Here is a 15,154-nt window from a genome sequence, read left to right as displayed (position 1 = left end):
AGTGCTCCAAACGGCCCCAGAGATAACAGGCGAGCTGCCTTGCTGCTGTTCTTAAACAAAGCACTACAAAGGCCACCAGCTCTGTTCCACCATTTGCTCCTCTGCACACACAGAGGTAGGGCGAGCAGCCTGACCGACCTTGCTGTGCGGGCACTGTGTCTCTGGTACTGGGGGACTGTGGCCCAGTGGGTGGGGGGAGACCTTTGATAAAGCAGCAACAAATGGGTCCATAGCTGTGGAAGCATTGTGGGGAGACCTGACTTGCATATTGCGTGAAGGAAAGTAGTGTTTTTTGTGTTTCCCCTGAGCTAGCTCATTGAGATGAAATTGAAGCCTGTTTCCCACTTCTAAGCGCTCTCTGATTCTGCTGATTCTGTTTTAAGTGCCCTACTGTGTCCTCTTCAAATACTTATCTAAATCAAACAATCTCTTACCTCTTTGTCGTTCTCTCTCTCTGGCAGAGTTCTTGTTCCATGGCTCTCCCTTCCCAGTCCCCCTGAGCCAGCGTGCCTTCATCCTGTGCCTGTTACCACAAATGGGGACAGTTCGGACATCATTAATGGAACTGGTGAGTAGGTAGTAGAGAAGTGAAGTAGATCAATGGGGTTGTGAGAGCTGCAGACTGGCTGTTAACTGTATTTCGCATAGGAAGCACAAAGATCTAGATTTTAATTTTTTGATTCAGGAAATGGAACAGGGGGAAAAAAGGCCACTTGTTCCAGTATCTTTGGGAAAGTCGGTGGCTTTCTCACTGTCTGTCTTGCAGGAGGGTTAGAATTGCTACTCAAAAGGTTATCCAGAACACTCTGTACTCCTGCCATAGGCACCTTCTGCAGTGGATGCTCAGACAAGCCTATGCCAGACATACTCCATATGCTAAGATGTTTTTCCAAAGGCTATTTCAGCAGTGTGTGCTTTCTTTAGCTGTTCTAGTGTAGTAAAGATGTACTATGCCTGAAGTTTGAGGTCAGCAGAGCCACCTCTTCTTGCTTCTGTCAGTGGAGCGAGCTGATGTGTGCACTGAAATTGGGAAGGGAATGTATTTTTTTTTTCATTTCTCATAAAAGAGGAGAATCTTAACTTGTGCCACTCATCCTTAGTACTGTCTTAAACAGGGAAGCATGTTGCTTAGTCTTGGCTCTTTTCTTTGGCATCTGCACTGAAACAAGAAGCCTGGTAATTAGGAGAGCTTGTTACTGCTGCCTTTTCTCTCTTTTTTTTTTTTTCCATAAGATGTAATGTAATTCTGAATTGGAGTTAGGAAAATCAACTAAATGGCATTAATTTGTTACTGTAATATTGTTTTCATACTAAACTCTTATTCTTAGCAGCCTAATCACTAAGATACATTCTTCATGTAAAACTTGGAGTCCTTGGCTGATGTAAAAGTTGAGGTGCTAGGCTGTGCTTGGTGTCTTTGCTTGTGTGCCTCTTCTGCATGTACAACAGGCTTCTTTATTGTTAGTGCATGGTTTCCGCAATTTGACATGTCTGATATGATGCAAGCAGAAGTTTTAATAGTTAATGAAAGGTCAAGTTCTGTATGAAGAAAGTGGTTTCTGTATGAATTAGTTGGCTGCTTTATACCAAGATATAGGATAATGTCCACAGACCCTCTCCTATGTAGGTTTCTTGTGTTAAACCCTCTTGATGTAAGTGGAAGAGTTCATCCAGCTGTGAGGTGGATGAAATTCTGAATGTCATTACTTAAACTGCTCACCAAAATGCTTTAGTGCTGTAAATTCTGCCTCTCTAGGATCTTGCAAGGCAATTACTTTTTGGTATACTCACACTTTTCTACACTCTGTGCTTTCTGAATGTAACATGTGGTGCTTCTGTTGTGTATGTAAACAGGTTCTGTATGTGAAATCACATGTTAATCAAGTAGGATTAAAAGATAATTTTTTTAGTTTAATTCCTTATCTTAATTTCTACAGGAGTGCTTCTTGACTGCTTTTTCATAGGTTATGCTATGAAATCTTTCTAATTTTTATCAGTTTACATTAACAATGCTAGGAATTCATTAATACTGCTGTGTTAAAAGTAGGAACTCAAAAGGCTTTGAGTTTTCAGGTAATTGCCATTGGAGATATTCATATGCAAATGTTCTGCATTTTTTAAGTGGCTGAAGTTCTGCTGAGTAGGTAGATCAGTCTGTATAATACCACACAACAGATTTCATCTATGTTTAGAATTTCATTCCAAGAAGAAAGCAATACTTTGTTCCCCACTAGGTACTACCTGGAAATTGGTTAAACGCCTAAATGCAGTGCTAGTTTTGGAGCATAAGAATTTGTCATTTTTAAGTAAGAAATTAATAGCTCACAGTTTTTGTCTTGTTGGCATGGCCGTGTGTCCAATGGTACTGTCAGGCCTGTGGCAGCACTGTCTGTGAGTTGTCACTGCCATGTTGCATGACTGGACATGCTTTTCCATGTGATTTGGTGAGGGGATGTGATGCTGTCATGTCTTTTGGTGTGTTGAAGCTGTCTCTGCCTTGTGTGGCTCAATAGTACAGGTCCCGTGGCAATAGGAAGGTCTAAGAGAGTAATATACTAACTTAAAGAAAAGGAAAATGCCTTAGCATTTTTATATAGCTCTCTGTGGAGAAGGAGTTTGTATTCTGTTCGTTTTTTAAACTACTGTAAACTGTGGAAAGAGACTTCTGTTTTCTTGAAGTTCTCTTTGGTGTTTACAGAGTAAATATAATGCAGCAGGAGGCACTGATTTTAAAAGGTATGACTTCTGGGCTGTGAAAGACTGCAAATAAAATTTTAGCTTTATTTCCTTCATTGAACCATTCTTTATTGGTGGCAGACTTACATTGCTGGGCAGACCTTTGAGCTATGCCCAGACAGATAGCAGAATCTGCATGGTTTAATTCAGTTGATAAACATTAAAGATCTTTTGTTTTCCATCTAGCTGTTTGTTTTGAGATGTGTAGCTTTTTGCTGTCAGTTGTTTGCATACATAGGATTTACTTGGCTTTTAAGCTGAGCAATTGGGGGGGGGGGGGGGAAAGACAGCAAATAGTTAATGTTTGTCTAAGAAGCAGAAGCTCCAAAAGTGTGTTTATACCCTAAATGAATGGGTAGACATTCATTAATGCAGACTGAAAGCCTTCAGCTGATGCATAGCAAAAAAATCTTGTTATAGGTCAGTTTCACAAGCTACTGAAAGCCTGCAAAAATCAGAATGATTGGAAGTAAAGCTATCAATGTAAGTAGATGTGTCTGCTCTTGTATGGGATGTGATTGTGGATGTTCATAGGAAGAACGCCTAATCTTTGTCCTGACACGAATTTTTATAAACCTTCCTTCAAACAAGATGAAACAAGGTAATACACTTGTTTCAGTATTAATCACATTTGTCTCAACTAAAAATAGTACTTTATGGTAGTATTATAATAAATCAGTGCATTAGATTGTATGGGTGGGGAAATAACTTTCCCATCCTATGGGATATGAACTCTGAAAACTTTGTGTTGAACAACACAATGAAACTGTAGCCTTTGCAAGTCATGAGTGTAATTTTTTTCTTGTTTATTTTAAATTGTACTATTGATAAGGATGCAGAAACAGCACCAAAACTACGCAGCAGTTGGTGCTCATGGAGCCAGAATTTAAAATCTGTACACCCAGCTCTGGATTGTGACCAGCGTGGGGATTTTGGAGTGTGTCAGCTATTCAGAATAGCAGTCTCGCTGGCTAGATTGTAAAGGTTAGTTTCCAGGTGTGATTTATTTCTTAAGTCCTCATGGTCTCTCTGTGAGATGAACAGACCATATTTGTGGGTTATATGCTTCTTTGTGCAGTATGTGTGTTCATTCATAATGAATGCCTACAGTTGCACACTGGTGTCTTGCTGCATCTCTCAACCATGTGCCCAACAAGGCTTAGGAAGTTTGCAGTAGTGGTGTGAAAAAGGAGGGCTGAGAGCACCAATGGTATGGGTTTAACTTCAGAGCAACTCCTGGAAAGAGTGTGTGTTGTAGAGATTGTCAGGAAATACACCTTCTGCTTTGGAAAGTGGGATCAAATGTGTAAAAAAAATACAAACTTCTTGGGAGGAGGAGAACCTGGATACAGAGGGGAGAGACTTGCTTACAGTCTGTGTAAACACAATCAGAAAATAGGGCATTGTGTTGGAAATACTGTGATCTTTCTGTGTGCAAATACTTATTTATGCTCTTTGCATCAGACTCTACGGTCTGAATACACAGGGATACTGGAACTGAAGTTACGCTAATAGTCGTCTTTGCTCTAATTTAGGAAGGACTAATTAATGAGATTGGATCTTTTGGACAGAAGTAGAATTCTGTTTTGTTGCTATGAAACAGTTGTTGCTGCCACTAGTATTTAAAGCCTGGGAGTAAAGATCACATACTGCTTTAGGAACAGTCTGAGAACAGGATGTAGGAACAGGACAGAGCAGTATTGAAGCAGTAATACGGCAGAAAATTCAGCATGCAGGAGCAGTGCTTCTGCTTATAGTGAAAAGATTATAACAAGTAAGGCATATGTGCTGCATGACTGAAGATCAATATGAATTCCATCTCCTTACAGGCATATTGATCTTGAACACGTACATCACTTGTAATCTTCCTGCTGTAACTGGCAAGTGAAAGTATAAAAAAGGATGGCAGGACTGTGAGTTAGGAGATTAAAGAAGAAAAATGGGCACACTTTTGATGCTTGGGATGCGAAAAGGACAAAGGTCATCTGCTATTGTGACCAGGTTGACTATAAAAGCTAAACAACTTGTTGATTTAATGCACTTAACCTGTAAAATATTTTGTTTTATATCATGTGATCTTACTTTCCATTAACCAGAACTGAATCAGTTAATAACACAGTTGCTCTGTTATCCCTGTTTCACAGAAGGGGGTGAGGTGGTGGGATTATGTCAGTGCAGTACTTGGAAAGAATGTGGTGGAGATGCGTGCATCTTTATAAACAGCTTGAGTTTAGTGTATCAGTCAAAGATTGATTATGGCTAGAACTATATTGTGTCGAATACTAACTAAGCTCTCTAGGTTTGGGAGGACTATTTATGAGTTTTTAAGAGTTGAGGAGATGTAAATAAACCCTGTAGGCATTGCCATGAATTGATAAGTGGCATTTTCTGTTTGTGTTTCCTTGTTTGTTTGCTTGGGGGTTTTGTTTGCTTGGAAAGTGACATTCAATAAAGTAACATTTACATTCAGTAAAGGTGTGGCATTCTTTTTAGCACTAGTTGTTCCACTTCAGAGGAGTTAGTAATACCAATAGAATACATTCTTGGTATATATCAGTGTCATTCTATTAAAAAACCTCAGTGACATCCCTGATCTTTGAATTGGATGTGACTAATTGTGCAGTTCACATGGATGAACGTAGGCAGGCAAGTCCTTGCGTTGCAAATGCAGGTGCTTAATCTGGTCTGAAAAATAGGGAGATTTACTATCAAATTTAAAACCCTTTCTTTCCCAGGCCAAGCAAACCTTGCCCCAAGAAATGCCTTTCCAAGACAAACTCCATGGATTTTCACTGAGTTAAGAGTGTATAGGAGAAAGCGATGTGTTGCTGGGTGAGAGCTCTGGTGCAGGACTTCAGCAGTATGCTTCACAGAAGGGAGTGAGGTGGTGGGATTATGTCAGTGCAGTACTTGGAAAGAATGTGGGGGAGATGCATGCAATGACTGACGTGTGGGTGGTATTGGGAAGGGTCCACAGGTAGCTTTGCATAAGAAGTTCAGTGGTATTTCATATTGACATGGAGTTGTGCATGTAAGATACCCATTGAGCAGCATGATCAAGGTCCAGTTGTGGTTCCTTCCCCTGTATTTTCTTGGTAGTATCTAAACTGATCTCTGGTGAGAGTGTCTCTGTGCTGTGTTGGTATATTGTTTTCTTGAATTAGAGCTATTCAGTATGTGAACTTTACATTGGGGTAACCAGTCATACAAGGAGAAACAAGCTTATGTGAATATTGACCAAACACACTGAGAGCAAAGCCTAGCAGTTGTTCAAAGCTTGTGACTACACTGTGAACTAGCTGGTACTGTGTGATGCTTGTGTAAACAGACGTGGAAGATGAAATGTGAGCATGTTCAGAGAGTTAAATTTACATTGGACCTGTCCCGGAGCTACCCAGCTCTTTATGTAAACAAGTATTAGTCAAAAATGAGCATTGGGATGTCATCCCTTCTGGCACAAGAGGAGAAAGGAAGAGGGAAAGGAGAGGAGCTGGGCTTGTTGCTGTTGCTGCCACCAAGGGTGGGGTGGAGGAGCAGGTGAGAGCATGCTGGCTGGGACAGCAGCAGTGTCCCCAGATACCTTGGCAGCCAGTGAGGCGTCCTGGAGGGCAGGGCATGGGTGAAGTAGGCCGTTGGAACAAGGCTGATCTGCTGCTGTTTGTACTCTGCTTCTGTTGCCTACCTCTTGAGCTATTCCCTTCTTCTATGTTCTAACTTGTCACAGAAGGGGCCTTTATGATTGAAAATATGTCCATGGACTGCCATCTTCAATGTGCAGCCTGGCCAGCTTTTCAGGATTTATGCAGACCAGCTACAGCCATGGTTCATATAAGAAGTCCTGGACTTGTACAAGGTGAACTTCTGTCACAGGCTTTGAAAACTCCATGTGAATGATTTGCTGCAAAATGCAGCTGAATCATTCTGCTAAGAGCAAAAGGGAAGTTGAGAGAAGAGAGAAAAATCAGGGGTGTCAGCGATGTAACTCTCATCTCACCTCTGCAATGTTTTTTTCCTGGCTCTGTGGAGATGAAGATATCTTTTCATCTCTCAGCATTTATTCTGAAGCCAGTGTCTAAGGAGATTACTGAAGTATTTCTTGAATGACGGTTTATCTGTGGTACGTTAATTCTCTGAATCCATAGGTCACTATTATTACTTTTAGGTAGCTATTTGTTTGTATTTGTAAAAAGGCATTTTAACATCATTAAGTACCTAGGTTAAGAAGCTTCTGACTTTATATCACTGTTATTCATATCTCATTTTGCTTTCACTGCTCATTGCAACATAGCGTTTTACTGGTAACTGATACTCAGCATTGAGATTGTTTTCTTTTGGGGATATGGGGGAGAAGCACAGTCAGTTTTAATAAGCAGGGCTATTTCTGATTAAAATCTTCAAGTCTGACACAGGTGGTGACTACCACTTTTTTCACAGTGACTTAACCTTTCCAAGTTATGCCAAAATGAGATTTTAAAATTAAAAATGTGTTGTAATTCGCTCTTCAGTGTGAGCCTTAGAACACTTTCATTTTGTGAGTGGGGGATCAGAAGTAGGGCTCTACCCTTTCTTTGGTTTGTTACTATTAAAGATAGAGCTAAACTAGTTCCTGTGCTTTTCTGCATGTGCGAGGAGCAAAACACACAAGTTCAAATGGATGTGTGAAATTAGTATTTCACTTCTGACTTAAGCCCTCTACATAATCTATTGATTCATGAATAATGTACTCTGTGTGAAAAGAATGTATTCCAAACATGATTGATTTTCGCAGTGAAAGAATTGCTTGAGAAATTAATCTAAGAGCATTTTTGTGAAACATTTATTTCATCTGCAATCATAATTTCATTAGGGAAAATCAGCTAGCTAAGCATTTTCATGACTGTTTGTGCTGAATTACCTATGGTCATCAAGCTTCTTTCCCTTTTTTTCTCCATAGTAAATTAGTGTTGGTTCTTTTTATTCCTGTACTATTAATTACAATGCATGCTGGTCTGCAAATAAGGACTTTGTTAATAGGCTTTGTACCAGTGTCTTCAGTCTCTTTCAAGATTTGCCTTGCATTAAAAGGTTGCTGTAAGAACAGCAATGGAATATACTATGAATATTGTGCTGGAATTCATTGTTACTACATGGGAGATAGGCAAATACGCTGGTCTGAATAAAGCTGGATGTGAATCAATGGCAGGCCACCCTCTTGTAGTGTCTGCTGATAGTATGCTGTCTCTGGCAGATGGGTGGTAGTTTGCCTTCAACAAAGTGTTATTTCTGAAGGAGCTGCTTTCCAAGTGCCTTTGCCGTCACACCCCAGCTGCTCATGTCCAGAGCAGTACTTCCTAAAGTGTTTGAAGATACTAGGCTGGCAAACTCATAGAGAACTAAAATGTTAAGCAGACACCCAGCTATGAATCAACATGTACCTCACCTGATAAGAGCAGTGCATATTTTTTAATAGTAATTCTTCCCATAGAGGCAGTCACAGCAGGAGGGGCTATTGACTTGAACATGCATCCTTTTGGAAGATCTTTTCTTCCTTGTTGGCAGCCCTGTAATCAGGACGGTGCCATTTATGTGCAAGTAAGAAGCAGCAGGTGCTCTGTAATTAGCTTATAGGTAACTGGACTAGAAAACAGTTAAACATAGACAGATATAATAACAGCCATCCATCAAAACTAGTGGTTCTGTAAGCTTGAGAGCTCTGAGTATCCTCTTAGTTCCCCAGTTGAATTTAAACTAAAGCCATTGAAGAATTTTCTCAAGGCAGAGACTGCACTTCAAATATTTCTTAGTAAGATGGCAGTGAGCTGCTTGTAATGTAATGCACATCACCCAGTCAGCTTTGACTTTTAATTTTTAGTGGTCAAAATCAGGCTGTGCATGCCATGCTTATACACTGTAAGGAGGATTGCTGACCTACTGCTGGCAGGATTTGAGGGAGCTGAAGGAGGTGTTATGGGTCACAGTGACCCATGAGAGCAGCACAAACAATGCTTTACAGCAGTGCACAGGAAAGTATAGGCTCCTGCCTCGGCAGGCAGAATCAGGGAGGCAGAGGAGCTGGGACTGGTAGGGCAGCATGGAGGATGAGGAGGGGGCTGAGGACATAATGTGGGATATGGACAGGGACTTCAGCTGGACCGGAGGACAAACTGTACCTCTGGATCAAGTCTTATTCTTGTGCCTGACTAATATGGTCCATGCAAGGACAGGAACCTTGCTATGTTTGCTAGCAAGCAGAACAATTCCTAGTTCCTGAAGTATGTGCTTCCTACTGGGAAGTTAATTTATTAGAGTGCAGCAAAATAAGGTCAGTTGTTCAAAAATTGAGCAAGGAAACTTCCTTGCTGGTTTGCTTTCATATTTGCCAGTAAGATTAAAACATCTTTCAGAACAAGACAGAATCGAAGTATATTAACTTAATTGGCATGTTATGTAGATTAATAAAGCCTAACACTTGGAGTTTGTAAGTAAATTTAGAATTTATTATGACTGTTAATCAGAATTAAAAAGTTTTGAAGGAATTAAAAAGCTCTGAGGAAATTTCAATGCCATAAGGACTATTTTACTCATATAGCCCTTTGGTATAAACTTACTGCTGATATATCAACTTGTCATAAAAAAGTAAATGAGGTCTGTATTAGTACTGCAATATGCTTTTGGCATTAATTTCACGTAGGTTGTAGCTAGAAGACTCATTGGGATGGTGACTATGCTAGCAGTAGAATGCTTTTGTAGTTATGTGAGGTTGCTTCTGAGATCCTGAACCCACCTTAGTGTGTCCCATGTCCCAGAGCATAGAGAACAGACCCTCAGGATTGTTGCTTTGTTTTATTTTGTTTCTTAACTGACAGCATATTTTTTTATAAAGATTCAGACTGTGTGTGTTTTGGATTTGATGCAGGGACAAGTGGCGTAATGGTTAAAATTGGAGCTCAGTTATGGGCTGGAAAAAATGTTAAGCCTTTCAGAGCTATAGGGGAAGACGTGTTGTTTGTTTTCCCATCTGCTAGATGAAAACGGGTTTTTGTTGTTCTCAGAGGTTCTGTTCATGTCTAAATCAGGACAAAGGAAATGTTTAGCTTTGCTTCTCTCTTTGAATAGGCTGTTAGAAACCCATATTGAGGGCACAGTAGTCAACAGCCATTTAAAAAGTTTGATCATTAATATTTCAAAATACTCAACTATTCACAATTCCTTCTTTGATCTGCTAGCATATAAATTGCAGGATCAACTTTATTTGCGACTAATTCCACAAACTTTGGTGGAATTCTGCCCAAGAATAAATTACCCCTAGATGTTTAATTACATAATTCTTAAGCAGAGGTGCTCTTTTTGCAAACCTATAAAATCCATTAAAAGCAGTTTTAGAGGTAAGTGATGCTTGTTGTTTTTTCTGCTGAAAGTGCAGAATAGTCTCCTGAGTTCCTCATCCCTTGCCAGTTTTGTTCCTCCTGTGTGTACAGTAAATTTCATCAAATATTAACCTATGGTAAATATTTAATATATTATTTATTTGCATTATATAAGTTTACTCTCCAGTATATGAAGTGCTTGAATAGATGGTTATAAAAATATCTTAAAGTGACAAATATGTAAATATTTAAATGGCCAATATAAATATTTTAAATGTAGGTACAAGGGCCATATTTTCCCTCTTTTCCTCAGTTGAGTAGGTATAACTGCTGACACCACTTTACTCTGCAATTTTGAAGTAACAGCCTTAGCCAAAGTAAGGTATGTTTTCACTCATTTTGGTGAACTTTAAATTAGGTGAGTGAATATAGTAAGTTTCAGTATCAGGTAAGGACAAAAAAATGTATTATGGTTTTATATATTTAGTAGAACTTGGTGAATATTAGGAAGAGATAGAGCAAGTATTATCTTAAATTTAAATCTGAATTATTTTAACTCGATTGAATTGTAAGGGCACTATACATGGTAAGACTTGGATGAGGGAATGAGTTCATTTTCACTAATAGAAGTTGGGAGGAAAGTGCTTTCAAATTTGGTAGATAATACTTGGGGCTTACTTCCTGCACACCAATCAGATTGTTTTACTTAAGCACATGAAATGAGTTTGAGTATCACAGTTTGCAACCACCAGCCATTTGTGCTGGAGAGAAGGAGAATCAGCTAATGGTCTTAGTTTGAGCTGAATGCAGGCATTTTCAGGGAGCAGTTCTCCAGGTAAGCCTGGGATACACTTCACCTGCAGGCAACAAACTTGGTGAATTTTATCTTAGTAAAGATGCTCTTCATTAGTACCATCATGATATAAACAGTGTTTTTATTTTCACTTTTCCTCCCTGTGAGTTAGAGGTGTGCACTTTTAAAGTTGCTTGCTCTGTCTCTCAGCCATGTTCCCAGTGATTCCAGCCCTTGCAGCAGGTCAGCTTCTCTTGGAAAATGTAGCTTGGATGTGGAGGAAATCATTTTTAGTCTATGCAGTTATCCTTGGCTTATTTGGGCTTCAGTTAAGTATAGTTGGAGATTAACACAAAGTCTGTCCTCTGGCATAGTTCAAAAGATGCAGTTTAGAGCATGATTTTAGGGTGTAAAAAAGTAAAGTTACTTTTACTCTTGTCTTTACTGACTTTTTAGTGGTAGAATGTTGTCTGTACCCTATTTAAAAGGATTTTTGTTTCAGTAAATCAGCAAGAACCATATTTAATATATGGACCTTTTCTGGTGCTTTAGTTTTCTCTCTCATTTGTGAGAGCAACTTGAGTAATATGACAGTAACAATTGCAGGGCCTCCTCTTGGAGACATAAATCTATAATGGATGGGAATTTGAGTGACATTCACATGAACAGTGTATTTTGCAATGTTGGCCTGAATTCATTGGCTCTTTTTGTTTGAATTCCTTCCAATCCAAAGCATGATAGAAATACCTTTCTGTTCCTGCTCCTCTCTTTTTCAGTTGGATGCTGTTTGACTCTGCAGATGTTAATTGTATGCTGAAGACAACTAGGTTATTACTCTACTGTGCAAGAGAGTGGAGAATATAATCTGTTTTTGGAGGAGGAGGAAGGGAAGCAAGATGAGAAAGTTAATAGATATTGATGTTAATTCTGCAGATCTGGAGAGATGCTTTTTAATTACAGCTTGCTTGATTGGAGTTTGTTGAAGCTGATTACATTTTTCCTCATGTGAGTATTAGTACTCTTTTTATTTCAAGTTAAATGGACTGCACCATATTGTTTAGAACTCACCTTAATGGTGGCAGATCCCGCAAAGGAAATGGAATGGGACACACCTTAGTGAGATAGTGCCAAATACATGTTGTGCAGTAATCTCCACAGGGATTGTCCAGATGCTTAAACGTGTAACACATCCCTAAATATCAAACTGAACCCACTTAGAACTAGAACTTCAAATTAGCCTGTGAGTCTACTGGTGGAAAAACTATTTTCCTCAGCCAGGGAAGTATTTCAGGTTCAAACAGATGCAGTTTTACAAAAACCAACAGTTATTTCTTTGATTACCATTAAAACTACCAAGCACTGGGCTTTGAGTGAAGATGCACTTTTAAAATCCAGATTCTACATAGATTTTTTTTTTTTCCCCATGGTTTAACCCCTTAGCATAACTGCAAATCAGGTACTCACAGGCATGTGTTAGAAGATTTCATTTGTTTTGGGGAATGTTTGTGAGACATTATTTGTTTTGGCATAAGATGTAGGTTAGCTGATTCTGTTTATATTTCCACAAAGTAAATGAAACCACTTTTTCTTTGTCCTCTAGTGAAAGACCAGAGAGTTGAGCAGCATCAAATATGAATGAAAACTGTGGCTTCAGTGCAGACTTAAAAATGCTTTAAATGGAAAAAGAGTAAGTAAAAAATGAAGTCTCTTTGATGCAGTGGAGCTCCATGATTTTAGCCAGTGCAAAATATCTGTCAAACACCGCAGTCCACTCAAATTGCTCTTGTTCTTAGCTTGCTGCTCTACAGAGGTTTATGTTCAGAGGTTTGATTTGTGGCTGTCATTTAGAAAAAATGATCTTTTTAGAAGTCCAGTTTATTGCCAAGTGCTTCAGGGGCCTCCGGGAAAAGCTCTTTGTTGTACCACTTAGTGGAAGCTGTATACGTATGTGCTTTAGGGAGGGATGTTGTGATGTTGATAGTAAGGCAATAAAAACTGCTTGAGGGAATCAAGCCATAAGGTAACTTCAGTTTTCTCTTCAGCCAATTCCTGTACAAACACCTCAGAGAAAGCTATCAATACATTTTTGCAGCAGAACGAAAGGATGAAGAAAACTCTGTCTGTAGCTGGATCTGCCTCCGTGGAACTTCAGGAAAACAGAGCAGGGCATCAGATAAGTGCTATTGCCCCAGTGCTGCAAAGATGTCTGTAGACTTCTCACAGAATTTGAAGTATTGCCAGTATTTTCTTAGTGGAAGCAATTAGTAAACACATTGTGAAAGGGAGAGCAACAAACCTTTGTTTATAGATTTATATGGCATTTTGGTGAACTTTCACATGTTATGTACTGTGGTTAATTTAAAGGGAGGGAGTAAATTGTATTTCTATAAATATTTCTCTAACAGGGAAATGAGAGGCTTTTTCAGCAAGGATTGCCTGTTGAAGTTGCTTCTTGATCATGTGTTACTGTCAGGGTGGCTGTGTAGGGACTGATGCCTGAAAGCTCCTGGGAGAATAAAGGCTATACTGGCAAAAGCTGAGTTCCCCTACACAGAACATGTCCTCAGTAAAAGGACTGTTGGTAAGCCACACGGTTGAAGGTGCTTGAGTTTCTTTGCTTTTTCCTTCCTCCCACTTAAAAGGAGGAGCATTGAGCACAAAATAGCTTTATGGAAAGATTCAGTTTGCTTTTCAAAAGAACGCTTTTGATTTTGGTGAAGGAGAGCAACTGGGAGGATATGTATGACCTATGACCTCTACACATGCAATGACGAAGTAGATGAAGACCTTGATGTAGTGTCATAGGTGAGCAGCCCTGGTACTTCATCACGTGTTGTGGCCCATAATTCTCTCCTTTTAGCTATGTTCTGTTTTCAGCTGTGGACTGCAGGACTGGGATACTATTTTCTTTGGATTTTCCTCATTTCAGCATTTGATGTGGCTATTTTATGCCTGTGGAAAAGGGATTGTTTACAAGAGAGGACTTAGTGTGGATGAGGTAGGTTTGGTTCATGCCAGTTGCTGTTTTTTTGGTTTCTTTTCACCACCTCAGACTAGCTGAGAATAATACAATAAAATTAGTGTGTGCTTGCGTTGTATCTCAAGTACATGTGGTCCTAGGTCCTTAGTGAGTTGTCCTACTGTGCTGTACTTGCACTACAAGGCTACGATATGTGGATACTATGGTATCTTGCAAGACAAAATTCTGAGCAATTTTTTTTGGGGGGTTTTGTTTGTTTTGTTTTTTTTTTTTTTTTGGTATAAATTACAATGCTGGAGCATGCATGCTTAAAGTTTAGCTTCTCTTAGGAACTTCTCTGGTACTCCAGCTCCCACGTACTCCAGAAGCCTTCAAGGCATTGACTAAATTTTAGCTTATTTTTCCACCATAATAAAATGCCTTCTTGCTTTTTCTGATGCCTGATTTCTCCTTTGAAGGGCTGATAGTAACCTGTGAGAGACTTGAAGGAAATTATCTGGAATAGGTAATAAGGGAAAGAGGATGCCAGCTGATGCTGGATATGTTGTGGCTCTTTCGGCTACTATTTGCATGTTGTTCTTTCTGGTGTATCTTAGTTTGTGCAGACTCTGCTTCCAGCTGAACTGAAAGCCAGCATCACCTGCCACAGTTCATGGCAGATGGGAATTACATACTTCTTCAATAGTTTCATGAGATGGACTGGACATGATTGCAGTCTGGAAAGAAAAGGAGGGAGAAGATACATCAGCTTAACAGAGCATCCTTAGAAGGAGTGTGATGTATATTTATGTCAGCTGACAGAACAGTTGTGTTCTGCTCACAAATCCTCAAGAGATTTTTCTCATTCTTGTGCTTATATAAGGACTGAGAAACCAGGATGCAGTATTGTCTAACATAGTGTAAGAGGAATAGAACTGTACTTGCTTAGTCTGACGTGTATTTTATAGCAATGTGAACACAGTGCCAATTACCAGCCTCTTTAGGGGCATGCTAGTCCTGGAATTGCAACCACTTATATCAATATTGAATTTAGTTAACTCCCTTTATTGAGACAGGCATGGTAAGGAAACATTATAGTGTCAGTAGCAAAAGATAAAACAGTTTCATTGATCGTGGGACAGGCCAAATCATCTCTGCTGAATTTGTTAGAACTTGAAGTGATTTCAAAATATGCTCTGAATACCAGTCACACTTGGGAGCTCTTCCTCTTTAAAATGAGAGGTCTGGATTCAGGAGGAAATGACCATTTTACCACTGAGTGCAGTCCTAGTAGAATGAAATAGAACAAAAACATAACCC

The 15,154-nt window shown here is 39.4% G+C and overlaps 1 protein-coding gene across 1 annotated transcript in view; it reads left to right on the top strand.

Moving 5' to 3' along the window:
- LOC136019575 (uncharacterized) overlaps positions 1-15,154 on the top strand; it is a 41,061-nt gene that overhangs the window by 8,153 nt on the left and 17,754 nt on the right. The window contains exon 3 of the mRNA XM_065689895.1: positions 462-568. Within this exon, the coding sequence (XP_065545967.1) occupies positions 462-568 (107 nt within the window). The remainder of the gene's footprint in view (positions 1-461; positions 569-15,154) is intronic.

The sequence above is a fragment of the Lathamus discolor genome, chromosome 9 (assembly GCF_037157495.1).
Source record: "Lathamus discolor isolate bLatDis1 chromosome 9, bLatDis1.hap1, whole genome shotgun sequence".
Lineage (NCBI taxonomy): Eukaryota > Metazoa > Chordata > Aves > Psittaciformes > Psittacidae > Lathamus > Lathamus discolor.
Note: the sequence above shows the minus strand (reverse complement) of the source record. Positions and strands in the feature narration are given on the sequence as shown.